Source organism: Corticium candelabrum, chromosome 21 (assembly GCF_963422355.1).
Source record: "Corticium candelabrum chromosome 21, ooCorCand1.1, whole genome shotgun sequence".
In the NCBI taxonomy this organism is placed as follows: Eukaryota; Metazoa; Porifera; class Homoscleromorpha; order Homosclerophorida; family Plakinidae; genus Corticium; species Corticium candelabrum.
In genome coordinates, this window is record NC_085105.1 from 3,704,052 (window position 1) to 3,724,162 (window position 20,111).

At 46.1% G+C, this 20,111-nt stretch overlaps 4 protein-coding genes and 1 pseudogene across 4 annotated transcripts; all 5 read right to left on the minus strand.

Annotated features, from left to right (window-relative positions):
* Positions 1–4,287: 4,287 nt before the first annotated feature.
* On the minus strand, positions 4,288–5,484 carry LOC134196544 (uncharacterized). The gene has a single exon (XM_062665698.1). The coding sequence runs from the start codon at positions 5,454–5,456 to the stop codon at positions 4,974–4,976; it is 483 nt and encodes a 160-aa protein (XP_062521682.1). The 5' UTR covers positions 5,457–5,484; the 3' UTR covers positions 4,288–4,973.
* Positions 5,485–10,918: 5,434 nt separating this feature from the next.
* Positions 10,919–12,568, minus strand: LOC134196614 (uncharacterized; annotated as a pseudogene).
* A 137-nt stretch (positions 12,569–12,705) lies between these two features.
* Positions 12,706–13,988, minus strand: LOC134196864 (uncharacterized). Its single transcript, XM_062666085.1, has one exon. It carries the CDS (start codon positions 13,986–13,988, stop codon positions 13,158–13,160), a length of 831 nt encoding a protein of 276 aa, XP_062522069.1. The 3' UTR covers positions 12,706–13,157.
* Positions 13,981–14,521, minus strand: LOC134196744 (uncharacterized). Its single transcript, XM_062665965.1, has one exon. The coding sequence runs from the start codon at positions 14,509–14,511 to the stop codon at positions 14,077–14,079; it is 435 nt and encodes a 144-aa protein (XP_062521949.1). The 5' UTR covers positions 14,512–14,521; the 3' UTR covers positions 13,981–14,076.
* A 2,616-nt stretch (positions 14,522–17,137) lies between these two features.
* Positions 17,138–19,743, minus strand: LOC134196485 (uncharacterized). Its single transcript, XM_062665627.1, has 3 exons — positions 18,278–19,743; positions 17,826–18,217; positions 17,138–17,639 (listed from the first exon to the last, which is right to left on the minus strand). Exons 1-3 carry the CDS (start codon positions 19,687–19,689, stop codon positions 17,320–17,322), a joined length of 2,124 nt encoding a protein of 707 aa, XP_062521611.1. The 5' UTR covers positions 19,690–19,743; the 3' UTR covers positions 17,138–17,319.
* Between the last annotated feature and the right edge of the window lie 368 nt (positions 19,744–20,111).

Sequence of the window (20,111 nt, forward strand, 5' to 3'; positions counted from 1 at the left end):
TATGACACTTAGCGTACGTTATCTGGTTTAGTGTAGAGTTGTTGTGTTGTGTTGGACTCGTGATATTCTTTACAATGCTGCATAGACAGATTGTCCGTACAACGCAGACGATGAAAAATGGGGAAACTACAGTAAACGACTGGAATATTATTTTACGGCGAATGCGGTGGAGGATGAAGAACGTAAAAGGGCGATCCTCCTAACCGTGTGTGGAGGGCAGACATTTCGATTGATCCGGACCTTGGCAGTGCCTACATCACTGACAGAGAAATCGTATACCAAAGTCAAAAAACTGCTCAATGACCACTTCAACCCGAAACCATCCATCATACTACAACGGTTCCGCTTCAACAGCCGTGTGAGACAGCCTGCGGAGATGCGGAGACAGTTGCAACGTTTGTGGCGGCGCTGCGGCAGATCGCGGAAGACTGTGATTTTGGCGCGACACTAGAAGATGCTACGTGACCGTTTGGTATGCGGAATTAATCAAGACCGAATTCAACGAGCTCTGTTGGCCAAAACTAAACTCACATTTGAAACGGCATATACAAAAGCTAGGGCGATGGAGATGGCAGAGAAAAACTCAAGGAAAATACAGACTCCACAAAGAGAAGCGTCACTGGCGGCAAACAAGACGTCAGAGGCGCCAGTGCGACCGCTGCTGCGGATGAAACAGCAAAGGAAGTCTGCCAGTAAAGCTACAGGTATGCCAAAGTGTTATAGATGTAATGAATCCATACAAACAGTGAGTGTCGTTTCAAAGACTACACTTGACAGAAGTTGTCCAAGTTGTAGAAAACGAGGGCACATTGCTAAGGCTTGTCGGAACATACGACAAAACCCGAGCAGACAGCGTCAAGAAACACATTGCATAGAGGCTAGTGAGGATGAAGGTAAGCAGACAGATACCCTGCACACCGTACACCAACTGGGAAAATGAAAATAAGATCCAATGTGGATTTAAGTAACCATCAACAAAAAACCACTTAATTAATCTGGAACTGGACACAAGAGCATCAGTGTCCGTGTTGAGTGAAAAGACGGTCCACAAACTATGGAATAGACGTCAAGCCCAGGTCTTCGTCGACCCCATGTCAATCTGAGAACATATACACAGAAGAAGCCCTCACGGTATTGGGTGAAATGGTTGTGGTGGTGAAATACAAAAGTCAGTCAGCCCGGCTACCAGTACTGGTTGTAAAAGGCACGGGACCCGGTCTATTTGGCAGAGACTGGCTTTGACACTTTTGGATTGGAACGAAATTTGCAACAAGTCACAAGTCACACCAACGGATGACCTCAAAAATATCAAGGAGAATGCTGTGGTGTTTCACGACGGGTTGGGAACGCTAGAGGGTTTCAAAGCCACCTTTTACGTTGATCCACAAGTGCCACCAAAATTCTTCAAGGCTCGGCTGGACCATATGCTCTGAGAGAAAAGATTGATCAAGAATTAGAATAATTACAACAGGAAGAAACGCTGGAACCAGTTAGATTTTCACAATGGGCTGCTCCTATTGTACCAGTATGAAAATCAGACGGTACTGTGCGAATTTGTGGCGACTACAGGGTAACAGTCAACCAAGCATTGCATTGTGACCAGTATCCAATACCGAGAGTGGATGATCTGTTTAGGTCCTTGGCTGGAGGAAAGTCATTTAGTAAACTAGACCTGAGTCATGCTTACCAACAGGTGCTCCTAAAAGAGGACACAAAACAATACGTAACAATAAACACCCACAGAGGCTTGTTTAAGTACAACCGGATGCCATTTGGTGTCTCGTCCACTCCTGCAATATTCCAACGAGCCATGGACAGCATATTACAAGGAATACTACACACCATCGTTTATCACGATGACATTCTAATCACAGGCAGAACACATCGGGAGCACTTACAGAACTTGCGGGAAGTCTTGAAACGATTGGGGCAAGCCGGGTTGAGATGAAATTAGAGAAGTGTGAATTCAACAAGCAGGCTGTCAACTATCTGAGGTATACAATTGACCAGAATGGTCTCCACCCAACAGGGGAAAAGTCAAGGCAATCCAAGAGGCACCAACTCCGAGACATGCGTCAGAACTACGGTCATACCTGAGACCACTGAACTATTATGGCAAGTCTTTGCCAAACCTAGCCACTACTCTCACATCACTGTATGAATTGCTGCAGAAAGAAACTCCTTGTAAATGGACCTAGAGACAGGAAAAGGCCTTGTTAGAGTAAAAAGTGGCTTCACTCAAGGCGACTTTAGTTCATTATGATCCAGCGAAGGACGTGATTTTCTGTTGTGACACTTCATCCTATGGATTGGCGCGGTGTTATGTCATCAGTTTGCTGATAGAACGGACGAGCCTATTGCTTACATGTCTCGCACACTATCAAAGGCAGAACAAGGGTACTCACATCTAGAAAAGGCAGGACTGGCTGTAGTTGTGAGAGTAAAGAAGTTTCATCAATATCTGTACGGAAAAGAGTCTGCAATTTGCACAGACCACAAACCACAACTAGGATTACTGGGAGAACAGAGAGCAATATGGCCAGCGGGCTTAGCCAGAATTCAGCGCTGGGCGTTGTTCTTATCAGCCAACAATTACAAGCTATTTGGGGCAGAGAATAGTAATGCGGATGCTCGTAGTCGTATACCATTACCGGAGTTGGGCAAGGAAGAAAAAACAGCAGAAGTGATTTTGACGTTGACGGTGTTGGCAACAACACCCGTAAAGGCAACAGACATTGCTCAGCTAAGCAGCAAAGACCGAGTTAGGAATATTGAGTGGCATGGATAGCCAAACGAACAGCTTACCAGTGAACTACAATTATATGCAAAAACACGAGATGAGCTCAGCATTGTGGACGGTTGTTTATTAAGGGGGTCTAAAGTAGTCGTACCACCAGGAGTAAGGGGAAAGATTTTGGAAGCGCTCCATTCGGGACACCCGGGCATTTCTCGGATGCGCTCACTGGGACGAAGTTATGTGGGTGGCCAGGAATGGACTATGACATTGCACAAACAGCACAACACTGCACAAGCTGTCAGCAACAACAAAAATTACCTGCAGAGGCCCAATATACCCCTGGAAATGGCCAGACGGGTCCTGGTCCCGCCTACATTTAGATTAGGCTGGGCCATTTATGAGAAAGATGTTCCTGATCACGGTCGATGCTCACTCCAAATGCCTGGAGATCACACCGATGACCAAGATCACCGCAGAAGAAACAATAGAAACAGTCCGACAATTGATAGCAATACATGGCCTTCCGGAGACACTAGTAACTGACAATGGCGAGGTATTTACAAGCTCAAAGTTCCGGGAATATTTGAATAGCAATCGTGTGGTGCTAATCAACACCGCACTCTACCATCCCGCTTCCAACGGGTTGGCAGAAAAAACGGTCCAAATATTCAAACAGTGAGGAAGAGGCAAGGGCCAAAAAGGTTGCACATGACCGACAATGCCGAGAGAGGTTGTTGAATGTAGGCCAGCGAGTCCTTGCCCGTAATTTTGAGCATGAACCCCGATAGTTGGAAGGCAAAATACAATAATGCACTGGCCCAGTCTCATTCAAGGTTAGGCTGGAAGACGGACGAGAGATAAGGCGCCACCTAGACCATCTTCCTTATTCCGTCTTACGCCTTTCTTTTACCACGCCTACAAATGATGGGGCTATAGCCAGGTCTAGCCTAAGACCACGCTATGCCCTGAGTTACAAAGGGTAGGCGTTTTTTCCAGACCCGGATATGCGCAAAACATTTTGCCTTTATGGACATCGCCCGCAATAATCGACACGCTCCGTGCGTACCGTCCGACGTCGCGAACGAGCAGTTTAAATTCGGTGGAGATCCGATACGCCGTTACGGAGGTATTCGCGCGCGAGCGAAGGCGGGTTCACTCGGCAGGAAATAGCGTCGTCGAGGGAGAAGTCCGGAAGACAACGACAGCTTCACTTTCGACCTCTATGGATTCGGCGTGCGCGAGCAAAATTTGGTGCCGCTGCAACTCGCCGTCGAGATACGCGAGTACACACACACACACACACACACACACACACACACACACACACACACACACACACACACACACACACACACACACACACACGCACGCACACACACACACACACACACACACACACACACGTCCTGTCCTGTCCAAAAGCTACCGTAAAACAGTCACGCTTGCCTCCAAGCGGCAAGAAGTCTGATGAATGAATATTGTGCTTGCTAGAATATTCTACACATCTGTGAACTGCAATCCTCCTTTACTTCTGAACCATTTGAAACAATTTGAACATTGGATTGCACCCTTTTGTTCCCTTATAGGTTCTTTCTTCCATACACTTGTGTCTCGCCTTATCTCTCTGTCTAAAGGTCCTGGAGCACACCTCACACATCACATCCCTGACTGCCACCGGAGCAAATGTCCCCATTATCTCTCTCCTACGTTCCAAACCATCACGACACAATGTACTCCAGCCCTCTCTCGAGCTCACAGCCTCATCATACCATTTCTCCTCTGATACTTCAATTTCTTCAAATTCTCTTCTCATCATATCTCTCCATCTCTTCTTTGGACCGCATCTGGGGCGGGGCTGAGTCAACCAACCAAATAAGGTTGAACTTTTATATTCTATGGTCTGGCATCCTATCTAGGTGTCCCAACCATTCCAACCTTTCTTTCGTCACTTTCTCAGATGCAGTCTCTTCATCTGCCCACCTCCTCCTCACTTTTGCCATTGTGATGTGCTCAGACCATTGTTGCCTGTTGGAAATGCCCAAGGTACTTCTAATGCATCGATGGTGAAAGGTGTCCAGCTTCTTCTCCTGCTTTCTGAGAAGGACCCAACAATCTGCTCCATAAAACAGCACAGACATAACACACGCATTGTAAATTATTCTCTTTGTTGATATCTTTAGGTGTTTATCAATACAGACAGCCTTTCTCAAAGCCTCAAAAGCCCTTGACGCTTGAGCTACGGTTTGTCTACCTCCACAGTCATTCGCCCATAACTGGTAATGACAGACCCAAGATAAGGATACTCATCTACCATCTCAATGTCTCCTCCCTCAAGGGCAACAGGCGTTTGATCATTTTCCTCAACCAGTCTTCCTGTTATCGTGTGTTTGGTCTTGGGAATGCTAACAGTCAACCCAAAATCGCTGTTTGTTTGTTGGTATTCCATTGCTGCCTTCTCTGCACCTGATCTTGATGATGAAAGAATAGCTGGATCATCAGCAATTTGACACTCTGCTATCTTTCTCTCACAAGCGTTCTTAGTATACCTCCTGAACAATTTCTTGTCCTGTTTGTACTTGATCATAATGCCCACTCCTTCAGTATCCTCTATCCTAACCAACCACCTCTCCACCGCTAAACATGTGTACACGTTGAACAACACTGGAGCAATACAACAACCTTGTCTCAAACAATTTTGAACCTCAATCTCCTCTAACATTGTTCCATTACACACACACACACACACACACACACACACACACACACACACACACACACACACACACACACACACACACACACACACACACACACACACACACACACACACACAGCTCTCCTATCTTTAGAGCTAGAGATAATCCCATGCACCTCCTCATTCCCGGATATCTAGATATAGATAAGTAACACTGTCATGAGTAGGCTAGAGCGACGCCTCTGCTATCGGACACCATCAATCATCAGACAGCCGTCGACCACGCTGCCGTGCAAGAAGTAAACGAAGTAAGACTGAGTTTTGCTAGAGCCCACAGTAAGAAGGATTAGTAAAGACTGTGATTCCAGACGCGAGACTTCCAAAGGCTTGGAACGATTATGCTAGGACGGTAAACGTGATTCTTCTGTGCAACCCCGTTCATCGGACACCACCATCATTCATCGGACACGACCTCCCCATGAAAACGCAAAGGCAATTCTGCAACTTCGCACCTGAGATAGGTTTATAGGTGACTAGCTAACACAACAACACTATCACTGTCTCCGTTTGCTACTCTCCAGGAGAGATAGCGCATGCTCATTGAGTCGAGGTAACGCCCCTTTCGTCGGACAGTCGTTTTTTTCTTAGCAGCAGCAGCCTGCAGGTAATAATAGCCTCGTACCAGACCCTCTCGCGCCGTAGTTGTCGTGTTATACGGGAACCGGGCATGACGGCGCGAGAGGGTCTGGTACGAGGCTAGCGATAAATTCTCCCAACTCGCACAGGAACAGTTCGTACTTTCCTTTCAAGGCCCCTAAATTGTTACTTGGCTCTGACTAAGACGTGTGCAGGTGTTTCTATCTCAGTTTGATAGCCTAGCTACCATTGCCTGACCGCGCACCGTTACGAAGTGCAGCACGTCATCGTTGGTACCACCAGCTGTACCTAATGCAGAAACTTTGTTTACTATCAGAGCAGTTGGAACCTTCACCCCTGCTTCTCCTAGCTAGGTAAAGTTGAATTAGATTACGTCAAGTCTTTGTCAACGAGCGCTACACAGCGATCGACTTTCTTTGCAAAGGGTAAAAGAGCGTTTTAGCACTTCAATCGTGCCTTCTCATCGGTTTCGGTTGTCGTCTTTGTGGAGATCTGTATTTTACTCTCCAGCTATAGCCTACGCAAGCGCTCTAATCTCTGTCCCTCTACGCATGCTCATAGTCCTCGTAGTCCGTACTGCATTATTACAATACCCCCTTGTTCTAAAACAAATAAAGTAACCCAACGCAACAGATAACGCAACGCAACATAACCCATGTCAATTAAACATCCGCATCTCTGGCTACGTCTGTCAACTTTACTTGTCCTCCGGATCTAGTTACTATTCCTTCCTTGTAGATAGAGCGTGATGCTGGCTGTGCCCACGCTGAATCCGTCGTGCTACTTCCTTTCTCACAGTTTGTAAGTGTCTCTGATTTGGCTACGGGTCGACGGAGGGTCCCTTCTGGGGATAAAGTGGGGTTGTAGATACCTGAGGCATTGACGGTGTAGAAGTTAAAGCTTGTGATAGTGTTGCTGCAGGGAGGCGCGGTGTCTGTAATGTCCATATTTCTCCTTGTAGATGGCTCAGAGATAGCTGCTGGTGATGCTGTTGCCGGTACATGCTGTTCAGCTGTGCTCATCGGAGCATGGAATTCTCTTACATGTCTTCGATTTCTTAGTAAGATACGCCTCCCATCAGACACTCCTATTTGTTGCCCGTATTGCTCAACAACTCGCCATCGTTTGCTTGGATCTGAACATTCGTCCTGTAACACTACTACTGTGCCGGTTGTCAACTTGGGGAGAGAGTGGACTCCTCTCTTGGCATCATGGTCTTCTGCCATTCTTGCTTTTGCCCGAATCTGATGTGCCGGGTTTACGATAACAGGAGCGCTATATGATGGCACTCGAGTGTTGAGAATTGGACCAAACAAGGCTCCCCCGGCGTGGATCCCAACATTCTGTTTGTTGAGTTCCTTATGTCCATTAGAACCTGTTGCAATCGACAGGCAAACGGAATAGAAGGTCGTAATCCCCGTAATCGCCCCCGTAAGATACGGTGCAGCCGTTCTACCATGCCGTTTGATTGAGGATATCGCGGGGCTGGTTTGACGTGCTGGATGCCTAGTTTCTCCAGAAATTGTTCCATTTCTGTAGCCACAAACTGTGGGCCGTTATCTGACACCAGCATAGATGGCAATCCACATCTGGCAAAGACCTCCATGAGCTTTTCTATTACTCCTATGGCTGTGGTCAAGCGTAGGGGAAGCACCTCTGGGTAACGAGACCCATAATCTATGATGGACAAAAGGGTATGAGCTTCTATGGAAACAAGGTCTACTGCCAGTTTGTTCCATACTGCTTCTAACTCTGATGGTTGTAAGTTCTGGTCGGAGTTGGGTCGTCTCCTCCAGCAAATGTCACATCGTTCTCCAAAAAGCTTTGTATCCTTTGTAAGACCTGGCCACCAAACTCGTTTGCGAAGCGTGTCCTGATAAGCGTCTAGACCTGGGTGTCCCTCGTGTGCTAATCGCAGTATCTGCCGTCGCAACGCTTCCGGACTGACATAACGGTTGCCCAGCAACAGAACGCCTTCTACAACTGTTAGTTGTTCTCGCACCAAATAATATGGTTCCTCAGCAGCACTGCGATCTCTCCAAGCATTCATGATTACTCTCTTCTTAATGGCCTTTATCAGAACATACTCATCCAGGGCTGCCACTCCTACGGATTTTACCGTAGGCTACGGTAAAATGGCCTTCATACTTGCCTACGGATTCCGTAGGCCATTCCTACGGATAAATGCAGCACTGAGCAAACACATACTCGATGATCACATGGCATTTAGTTGTAGGTCTTCCGAAGTCACTCAACGTCGTGCTATCGAACCGTGGTGTGTACTGTACGTAAATTTGTATGTCTAACTTACCTAGTACAATGTACAAACAGTACGAACGTCGATTTCTTTTGCAGTAGTCTAACAGTTCCGGGATGTTCGGGGATGTGAGGTAGTCTCGCGTAGCCAGACCTTTCACTACTTGTCAGGCGCCTAGCGCCTGAGGTGAAAGCCTGGCCACGCGAGGCTAGATGCGGGCAGCGTATCCAGGATAGATCCGATCGTGCATCATGAAACGATGGCTACAGGCCTACAAGAAGGAGTGGGAGAGCGATCCTGTATGCTCTGGTTGGTTAACAGAGTCGAAGAGAAGTGCAGGCATGGCCTTCTGCAGTCTGTGCACTAAGGACCTCAGCTACAAGACTGGCGGTCTTAGGACCTTGCGTACCCACGCAACCTCGCGGGAGCACGTTGCAAGAGTACAACAAAAAAATTCTGGATGGAAAGGCACTATCAAGGCCAGCTTTGCTCCAAAGCAAGAGAACGCTGTTTGACAGCCATTCACATGGTAACGCAGGTGGCTTGATTGGCAGAGTGCCAAAGAATTTTGCTGCTAAATACTTTGAAGAGTTCCTTGGTCGCCACTATGCACACCTAGAATTTGTTCCTTCTAGTAGCAACAAAGTAGCGCAATTTACAAGCTTAATCGTTAAGGATTTGTGGTAAATAAAACTTTCTGCTGTTCTTTAGTTCTAACAGTTATGGATATATAGTAAATAACTGTTGCTGCTGTTCTGCAATTACGCGTAGTAGCATTTCATTAATACACTGTACCAAGAAAACGTGCAAACAAAAAATGCGTGGGCGCGGTCATTCTAAATTAGGTGGGCGTGGCCGTGCGTCACTGCGCCTACGGATATTTTGCTCTTCCAAGTGTGGCAGCCCTGCTCATCTGATGCACGTTGGATCTCAGCGATACCAACCAGGGCTTCTTCCAATACCATATTGGCGTACTCCCCTACAGACCGAGACTCTTCTGGCGTTGTGTCTTGCTCCGGGAGTGGCGCTCGAGACAATGTGTCTGCACAGGCTAACTGACATCCTGGCTTATAGCTGAGCAAGAATTGATAAGGCATCAGTGATACAAGCCACCGTTGTAACCGTGGGGATATGTCGTCAAATGACTTGTGTACTATGTCTACCAGTGGCTTGTGGTCAGTGAAAACTTGTACAGGCCGCCCGAGCACATATTGACGAAACCTTGTAATAGCAAAAACCACTGCTAGCATCTCTCATTCTAACTGAGAGTACCAGGATTCAGCGTCGGTTAAGGATCGACTTGCTGCCGCCACTGGGAGCCATTGCTCGCGATCGCTCTGTTGCCATAACATCGCACCTAGTCGCAGCGGTGAAGCATCACAGCTAATTGCTGTGCAGACTGCAGGGGAAGGTCGGAGGTAAGCTAGCTTTTGAAATGCCGCTGTGACTCCTTCTTTAGCAATACTGAAAGCTGATTCTAACTCCTTGGTGCAACCTAGTAGGTCTGCTTTGGCCAGTTGTCGGAGCGGGGCTGTCACCTGAGATAAGTGAGGGATACACTTGCCAAGATAGGTGGCCATTCCCAGAAATCGCCTTACATCTGTTGTTGACTTTGGGCAAGGCATATCCTGAATTGCTCGAAGTTTATCAGCGTCTGGCAGTAGTCCATTATCTGTTAGCAAATGGCCCAGGTATTTCACACGTGCTTTTCGAATTTGACACTCTGCCCAGTTGAGTTTCAAGTTTACATCCTTTAGCCGTTGTAGCACTCTTTGCATCCGTATGTCGTGCTCCTGTTGATCCTTTCCAAAAACAAAGATATCATCAATGTAGACGATGACGCCATCTAGTCCCTGTAGAATATCGTCTACTACTCTTTGAAAGATCTCAGGTGCGCACGCGACACCAAAGGGTAGTCTCTTCAATCTGTACAGACCTCGATGTGTTGTGAATGTCCTGTAGTGCCTAGACTCTATGTCAAGCGGTACTTGGTGAGACCCCGACTCGGCATTTAACACAGAGAACACCTTAGCTCCCTCCAATGTTGCTGTAATCTCATCTAGAGTGGGCAGCATATGTCGTTCCCGTACAATTGCTTTATTGAGCCTCCAATAGTCTACACATAAGCGTAGGGTTCCATTTGCCTTCCGAACTGGTACCAATAGTGATAACCAACTAGTAGCCTGTCTCACAGGCTCAATCACATCCGCTTGCTGAAGCCGCTCTAGCTCTGCTTCAATCTCATTCCGTAGACTGAAAGCATGCCGTATCGGTGGAAGGGCGACTGGAGCCACCTGTGGGTCCACAGTGATGTCTATTGGGTTGACTTTTATCATGTTAGCCTCGTTGATGGACAACAACTTTAACTGACGAATGACATCTTGGCCAAAACGCATGGTTTGACCCACTGGCACTACAAAGCAAGTATAGGTGCAACTCTTTGTACCTGCTTTGATGGTGACATCAGCCACTCTCACTGTGGTCACTTGACGCCCGTCATACGCTTTGAGCACAGTGGTACTCGGTCGGGTTGCTGTGACGATGTCAGCTGTTATCAGTGTGCGCGTTGCGCCGTTGTCCAGTAGACCTGTACACGCGTTGTCATTCACCCTCAACGTGGTCCTGAATGCCTCCGCTTGTTGTGCTTCTCCTGCAACATAAACCGTGTCATATACCCGATTAGTCTCCTCCTCCGAGTCATCGCTGGGAAATTCATCGTTACGACTTGTGCGGCATGAGTCTTCTTCCGCTGGAGGCACACAGCAGCAAAATGCCCCATCTTCTTGCAATAAGAACAACACGTATCCGCTGCAGGGCAGTGCTGTTTCCCTTTGGTGTGTTGGCGACCACAATATTTGCATTTCACGGTATTACCTCTGCCTGTTGGATTCTGTTGGCTGATTTTGTTCACAGCACCTGAAGACGCTCCCGCCGTGCCCAGATGTGGCCGTTCATAAAGGGAACTGTCTGCTATAGAGGCTTCACGTGCCACTGCCTTTGAGACAGCCCCTGCCAGAGTGAGCTTCGCTTCTTTCAGCAGTTCTCGTCTTATATCAAGGCTTCTCAGACCAGCAATCAATTGATCACGTACTTGCCCATTCACCACTGTGTCTACAGCTGTTGAAGAAAAATTGCACAACGCCACCTTGGACCGAAGGCGGCCCACAAATGCTGACAGTTTCGTGTCCTTCTTGTTTCATCTGTCGAAATCGGTGTCTTTCCGATGTAGTGTTAGTAGAATGTCTAAAGTGCGTTAGAATGGCGTCAGTCAGCGCACCGTACTCGTCTGATTCCTCACCTGGGGCCCCCACTCCCAAACCTTTGACCACTCGCCTTAGGCTCAATCCCGCTAAATTGAGAAATAAACTCTTCTTCTCTACTGGTTCCACAATTTTGCAAATCGCCATGTAATCATTCACGTCCTCGAGCCACACACAATTCGAATTCAGCCGCAATGTTGCGTTCGTAGTCAAGAACAAACTCTTTCGGCGCTCTGCCGACTCTTGTTGCCATCCTGCCGACTACGCCAAAACTGTGGAGATCTGTATTTTGTATTCTCCAGCTATAGCCCGCGCAACCGCTCTAATCTCTGTCCTTCTACGCATGCTCATAGTCCTCGTAGTCCTTACTGCATTACTACAGTCTTCTTTGTTGTACGGCTAGTTCGTTCAAGCCCAGCTTTTACACGTCCTAGTGGAAGCGTGGTTGTAGCAGATCTGACTGTAGAAATGACTCAAAATCGCCGTCAAGCACTCTAGGCAGGCGTTCTGCGTTCTGCGGCGTTTCAGATAACTGAATTTAATCAACTGCAGTCATTGGAAACCTAGAGCTGTTGCTGAGTAGGCAGGGAGGCAAGAAAATGGGTGTCCGACGATTGGAGCCGTTACCACGGGCGTTTGACTGACTGTAACTCATACAGATCTTGGCTGAAATGCAGGGTAACAACACGATTTGTAGGTAAAGAGTTGTTGATTAGCGATATATAAGTAAGTAGGCTGAAGGATGCGTGTGTGCAATTAAACGCTATTGTCCGATGAACGGGGTATGCAAGGCTCCGCACAGTTTTCAATCACACTTAATTAAGCAGAGAAGAGGTACAATGCTCTCTTTTGGTGTGCTCAATTACAACTTGGATACCTACATTTATGATGTGGTAGGGACTGCGTTCAAAAACGGATAACTGAGAACTCGCGTCCGGAATATGTCATGATGATGTCCGAGAAACGGGGCCGCGCTCTAGCTAGTATCCAAAGTAGTCTCGCGTGGCCAGACGTTCGCGCGCGGGGGAGGAGCGAGAGAGTACTACACGCCCCTCCCGCGCGCGAACCTTATTCACGTCCGGGACTTTTACGGGTTTTTCCACGTGACTGAGTGGCAAACGCGTTCGAGTGGCATGTCTGTCAGCTGCATGTAAATGTCTTAAGGATTGACTTCCACATATTTTAATGGATGTAAAAAAGATATGTGTGTAAACTGGATCTGATGGGCTTGCAAGTCCTTGACTTAACCCATACGTTTTGGAGGCGTGCGATGTGGGAGAAGAAGTGCCGGATGTCGCTTATTCGGACATTTATCATTATCTCATAAAAACTGCTAGTCCCTTTACGTGTACCCAGTCCTCTCTTCGCGCGCGTTCCACGTGTTTTAGCACGTGCTTCTTGTTCGACTAGATAGGAGGACTAACAACTAGATAACATCTTCTGTCACGTAAAGAACTAGTTCTTCACGTGGTAGGTTATAAGTGGGTTGATTGGTCAAGACTGTAACGAGAGGCGAAAAAATTTTGTTGCAAAGGCACGCGTAGTATCCTACTAATTAAAATAAATTGAGAGAGTAGCACATAGATGGTATGCATAAAACTCCATAGCTGTCACCTTTTTGTCTATTGGACCGCCACCTGAATCTTGCTTGTAGATTTGCCAATAGTAGCCGTCTTCACTTCTGGTGTAGATGGATGGATATTGAAGACCGTCGTACGCCCTATTAGATGAACTGATCCTCTCCAGTTCATTGTTTCTGTGTCTGATTACGATGTCACGCTGTCCCTTCTCGTACCCAGAAATGACAGCTGCCACCTCAGAAACAACAGGTGCATTGAAGCGACGGCGATGTTCCCCCGAAGGTACCTTGTCAGGATTGATGACAATGTCAAACTCTCTTCCTGGATGGTTTTCAAATGCATACTTGAAACTGCGGACCAAATAGTTGTCTTGGTGAAGCACGTCTTGAAGGAACCGGATAATGGGGAGCCTGGTTCCAGGAATAACCTGACCTCGTCGTTTAGCCTGGTCTTTTGGGTCTCCAATGAAGTAGATCTGGAGAAAGTTGGCCTCTTCACCGGCCATTGGAAGAAGACTGCCGATAGCGTGATAAACTTGCCCTTGAACCTTAAAAGTTGGCATGTAGCCGTGCTCAGGAACTTCTTTGTCAGCTCCAAAACTCGTCATCTGAAAACAGCTGTTGTACTTGCGCATGTTATCGAGAAAATGACGGCTCTCTGCTGTTTCTCCCTTTAGCAGAGTTTGGAGAGGTTCTGCAGGAGAAGTAAGTGTTGGCAAAGAAACTTTGCCATTCGAGCAGCACATGCCTTTCGTTTCCTTCTGCCATTTCAATGTTCCACATTTCCCACAGCTCTGAGACATCGATCCAATCTGCGCCGCAATTGAATAATCAAGAGATGAGTCGTAATTGAATGCAGCACCGGAGATCTTCAATGCTTCAAAGAGTATGTCACGTGCTGGAGTGCAATGACGCTGATCCAATTGACGTACGCAGATGACGTTCTCGTACCTCAGTCTCCCTTTCTTCGTCTGGCTGAGCCGCTCCCTTTGCAGTTGCTCGTGTGCGAACACCCTCAATCCGTACGTCATTCTGTTCTGGTGTTTCAGATGCTCTCCTCTTTGATGCTCGTTCACAGAGGTCTTGTCGGCGTTTCTGACGGTGTTCTAGTGTTTCAGCTGTTATCCTCTTTGCTGCTCGTGCACAGAGGTCTTGTAGGCGTTTCTGACGTTGTTCTGGTGTTTCAATTGCTCTCCTTGAAGCTGCTCGTGCACGGAGATCTTGTCGGCGTTTCTGACGCCGTTCTTCTGTCTCTTCCAAGAGAGTGGAAGATTGCCTTCTTAAGCTGGCAGAGCGGCGTGACAGGTTGGACTTTTTTGGTGGCATGTTGTGTTGAATGGATGACCTTGAAAGGTACAAATACGTAGAAAGGTATGCCTTAAATTAAATTCTAACTTTTTCTGACTTTAGATGTGTTGGTAGAAAAACAGCAACAATCTCGTTTGATGCTAGTCTTTTAGATGTAACACCACTCAATATTTCTTTTCGGAACCAATGTCTTTGCTCTGGACGTAGTTTGATGTTCAAGATAAGCAAAATCAACTACAGCTTGCTCAGATAACCCACTCTGATAGGACTGCTAGAAAGCATTGTGACGTAACAAAGGCATGTGGACAACAATGAATGACCTTATGAGCCAACAAAACTACGCTATGAGATGAAATCCGCATAACGCAACGTTCTTCAAATTGAGTCTATCAAGGGCATTCAGTCTCCTTTAAGCATTGTGACGTAACAAAGGCATGTCATTGTGAACAACAATGAATGACTTAGGAGAAAACAAAACTGTATATACGCTATGAGATAAAGGCCATTAACGCATCTTTCTTCAAATTAAGTCTCTCAGGGGCGGTCAGTCTCCTTTCTGAATGAAAAACTTCCTAGAGGTAGTTCTACAGCACTATGTCGCACACTATGTCGTTCTACGATGCACCCCAAAAGGGGACCCGACTGAAAAAGCTGGAAGACGACGCCACCCTGCCTATGTTCTTACCCATGCCGAGTTACGCCTGTACCCCACATTTTAGCCTCGTGGGTCATCCGGTCTAGCCGGCTATCAAACTTATACATACATGTACACACACACACACACACACACACACACACACACACACACACACACACACACACACACACACACACACACACACACACACACACACACACACACACACACACACACACACACACACACACACACACACACACACACACAAGCACCGTCAATTTTATATAGTAGTATAAATTAGCGATTGTTGTCGTCACCCAAGGTGCAAGCTCACTAGTGTTGTCTGCTGTGGACACCCTGACAATGACGTCTTCTCCAGCCAGGATGAACAGAGATGTCTCTAGTTGCTCAGTACTAGGTGAATGGTAGCCAATAGACGACAGGACCGCGTATATGGTGCAGCAGCATTCGCTACCGAAATAAATGGTCACATGACATAATATGTTACCACTCGCTAGTGAAACAAAAAGTACGTGCTAAAACACGTGGAGCCCGCGCGAGGAGAGGACTGGGTATGAGTCTTGAATCGTACAAGTACGTATTTGACAGCTGGTCGGGTCAGTGATTTGTGGATAGATTGTGCTGGCACAAAACAAGATAGATTTGTCATCAGATGTAAAGTTCGGCATTCACAATCAGTTTCATTGCTTCCACTTCTGCCATGCCATGGGTTGTTGTTGAAAAGTCAGGAATTGTTATCTAAATGCCTCCTTCACTAGATCAGCTGTGTTGCTGGCTCTAGGGCGGTTCTTGAGGAGATCATTTTACGGCGAGCGTACGCTTTCAAATTATTTTCCTAACACCTTTTATCAGGGCTGGCAGTGTGGAACAAGACAGATGGAACGTAGTTTGGTGAAAGCGGGTCATCCAACATTTTTCCTGACATGAAATGAAGAGAGCCTAGCCGCCAGTATACTCACTTGGAGACCGCTCCTTTCGATTGACTGCCGCAATCCATGGACGCCGACGATCTAGCTCGGCAGAAAAACGGTAAAAACTTAACGAAGTGCCTTTCTCCCATCTGCCATTGCAGTGAACTGTGGAACACCTTTTACCATTGCCACTCACTATGGCGTGTAACCAAGGTAACGTCACGGTCACATGATCAATGTCGCGGACATGAATAATAATTATAAGGTGTTAGAGTGTCAAAACTGCTAGGCGATAATTAATCAAAGACGAAGTTTCACCTAGACATCGATCACCCCTTTACAACACAGGTAACCACAAGATACACTACGTAGCTACAGCCAAAAATTCACTACTCACTTTGGTCTAAGTTCTTTTTCCACAAACGTTGTGAGAAACTGCTTCATTTTCAGAAAACAGTCGACTTCGACAGAGTTGCTACTACATAGATAAGCCCATTTCACAACGTCGAAGTCGTTGTCTTCTTCGTTGCTACTGCTCGTGTAGCTGCTCTCGCTCTCTTTTTCGGCATCGTCACTCACTTCCATTGCGTCAGTTATCGTATCATATACGGGACTTGCAAGGCGGAAAATAGACACGTGACACCATCCCGAGCCCGACCAGTCTTCACAAACTACACAGCTGCTGTTTTCCGCAGACTTCCGGTCTGAGGTTATAGTTGAATAACCCTAGCCGCGTCTGAGCTAAGGTTACAGTAGTCTAGTCTGGGGTATTCAGTCATTAAACTGTTATAGTTGATATCTTTAGTTAGTAAGCATACACCCATGGTGGAGATGAAGTTGAAATTGTCTCGGGAAGGTGTCTAAAATGATGTGCAGCTAATAGCTACTAAGGTAGTGAAACACTGCGTTCATTCGATCTTGGTTGAGTATATATTCTAGGCAGCTGTTTCAAAAATTTGCTCAAGTTCACATGCCATGTGTTGGATATTACAAGGAAACAACATTTTGAACTCTCTGGTCAGAAGAATCTGTATTCAAGAGTGGAATATCTACTAATCCCAGTGACTCTGATCTTACTGGAGAGCATGTCTTACTATTGTCCTACAACCCTAAAGGTCAATAGAATGACAAAATTAGAAACATGAATATCTAATACAATGCAATAAAATTGAATGGCCCAACTACCACTAACAAAATACTTCTAGCAGAATGGTGCAAAATTTAGCTAAAAAGGTCTCAACTACATTGCAGTTGTTAGAACATGTACACTCCATCTCCATATGTACCCAGATAGCTTAGCCAAGCTTGCTGTAAACTAGATGCAACTGGACAATCACTTTCCATTTTCATTCTGTGTATCTCAAGTACAGTTCCATGGCACATTTTCATGATATCAAACTGTGACATTTCAAGAGATTTGTAGTTACTTGGAAGAAAGCATGCCTTTCTACTCATGGGAAGAACAAAATCAAGTACTCCGTCATTATCCAGGTCAGCAATGCTTGGAGTACTGAGCAAGCTAAACTCCTTGGTAAAAGTGAAGTTGAATCCAAAGACATGACCACTATGAACTCCTATAAATACCAAATGCAAATGTATATGGTATTTATGTAAGAAGTTTATGCATGCATGCACAGACATACACACGCACGTGCATGCACGCACACACACACGCACGTGCATGCACGCACACACACACACACACACACACACACACACACACACACACACACCAGCCCATTAGACAGTACAGGACCTACCTGTTTCTAGTTCCATAAGCATCTGGCCTTCACCTTCAAACTGCAAAGTTTTGGCAAATAGTTGTATGTTGTTGGTTTTTATGTCATAAACATTTTCATCTTCATGTCGTCGACTGTATTGGTGGCCATTACCTACCGTTTTAAAAGCACGAGTAGCTTGTTCTTTACCTTTCCAGTAAATGATCCAATCATTACCCTGCAGCATGTGCACAGCCAAAGGAGCTGATGCAGTTCCTAGTCCAACATTAGTTTTGCTACGGTAGAGAAACTTGCCAGTCTTTCCATCAAGAACGGCTACAACAGTTTTATCATATTCACCAACATCTCCCTCCTGGTATATAACTGCCACATCAGGAACAGCATCACTATTAAACAGCCCAATGCATGGATACCTACACAAAAATATAATAACATCCTCATAAATTACCGTACTTATAAGTTATTATACTCACACATAAGACTCTGCCTTTCCAAAATCAACTGACCACAAAATGGTGTAATCAATGCCATTGAAGGCTAGCACTTGACCGTCAAACATGGGCATAACAATGTCTAGTATGCTATCACTGTTTAAATCAACTAATGTGGGCGGATTACTAGCCCCCTTGTCTCTACCCTTCACAACAGTAACAATATTAGCAGTTTGAGCATCAACACTTTCCCAAGTTTTCTTGTACTTAAGCCCAAGTTGGGCAAATTCCTCCAACTCCACTGACCACAAGCTGCCAACTACTGTCTCACCACCCGAGCCAAATAAAACCCATTTTTTCCCATCAGCCCTTTGGTGTATGATAGGTGACATGTAAGTCTCATGGCTGTCTGGCATGTCAATGACAGATAGAGCCTTTCCGGTTCGACCAGAAAGGAGCAAAAGTAATCCTACTCCTCGATGACCCTGCTCCTCAAGATACCGTCTGTCTCCTCCATGACTAACCACAATATCATTTATGCCATCATTATCAAAATCTCTAACAACTTGAGGTGTTAAAAAGTTCCATGAGTAATTCGTTACTCTGTTATCACTCATCCATAGAAAATTGCCATTTCTAGCTTCAACACTAAACAAAACACCACCTCTTCCAGCAGCAAAGCAATCCAGAAATCCGTCACTATTAATGTCGACAGAGCACTGTATTGCAAACACTTCGTGAGTTGAGCTCCGTGTCCATAATTTCTTTCCTGTGATTCCATCTAAGGCCATGATCCCGGCATAACAGTAGTCTGGTAGCTTTGTACTTGCTCTAAGACACTCCAGCAACTCGTTGTAACCCATTTCATTGGACCATTCCAGAGCTGACGTAAACCCCACAATAACATCAAGAATCCCATCACAGTTGACGTCAACAAATCGTACTGCTGAGCTAGAAGACAAGTTGATATAGTGGGTATGCCACACTGGCTTGAGACTAAAACCAGAGCAAGTTTCAACCTTCTTATTACTCGTGTAAGTATGTGTAGTGATGTTGAGGGGTCTGCTGTCTGAACAAAATCTGTTGAGAAGTGAGAGTGTCGGTAAACGTCTCATCAGAGTGTTAGATGAACGACCGGTTGAATGTGCAGAAAGAAGAATTGCCGCAATTACACAGCCAATAATAAGCAGAATAAACAGCACAACACCAAGTCTGCGAATAAACGGTAACGTGTGTTTTGCATCGCCACTCTTGCATCTAGACCGTTCTAAGCGTCCCGCCAATCTAATCTCCGTGTCTGCTAGCAATTGTACTTGATCGTTTTCATAGTTGAGTTGACCTCCAGTTTCATCGTCACTGCTCTGTTCGTAGACATGTAAGACGTCATCTGGATGATCGTCTTGACATACACGATGAAATTTCACTTCACCGCTACTTCGCAGTTGCGACTTCATATCGTGTCTTTTTGTAACAAGAGTACACGTTTATTAGACTTTCGGTTTGCAGTCTTCTCAGAATCTGCAACAGAGGGGCTGCCCAGTCGCGGAGAATATACGGGACCTCAACGCCGAGGTTTGTGCACCGCGCAGGTTTTCGTCGCTGTATCAGTGCAACATGGTTACTTCAGACGTGCCGGTTACATCTGGGAGCGACGAAAGTGATATATACCTACCATACGTATCAACACCCCTGTGATTTAGATGGGGTCGATCAAGAGAACGAGCGAGAGAGACTAAATATACTATTCATTGAGGCTGCTTTCTATACCGTCGCTTCCACAGCTATGAGCCTTCTACAAACCACAGGATTGTCGCGAATTATAAATCTAAATCGTGCAAAGTGACTGCGTTTCCCGTGACCCGTCCAAACGGAATAT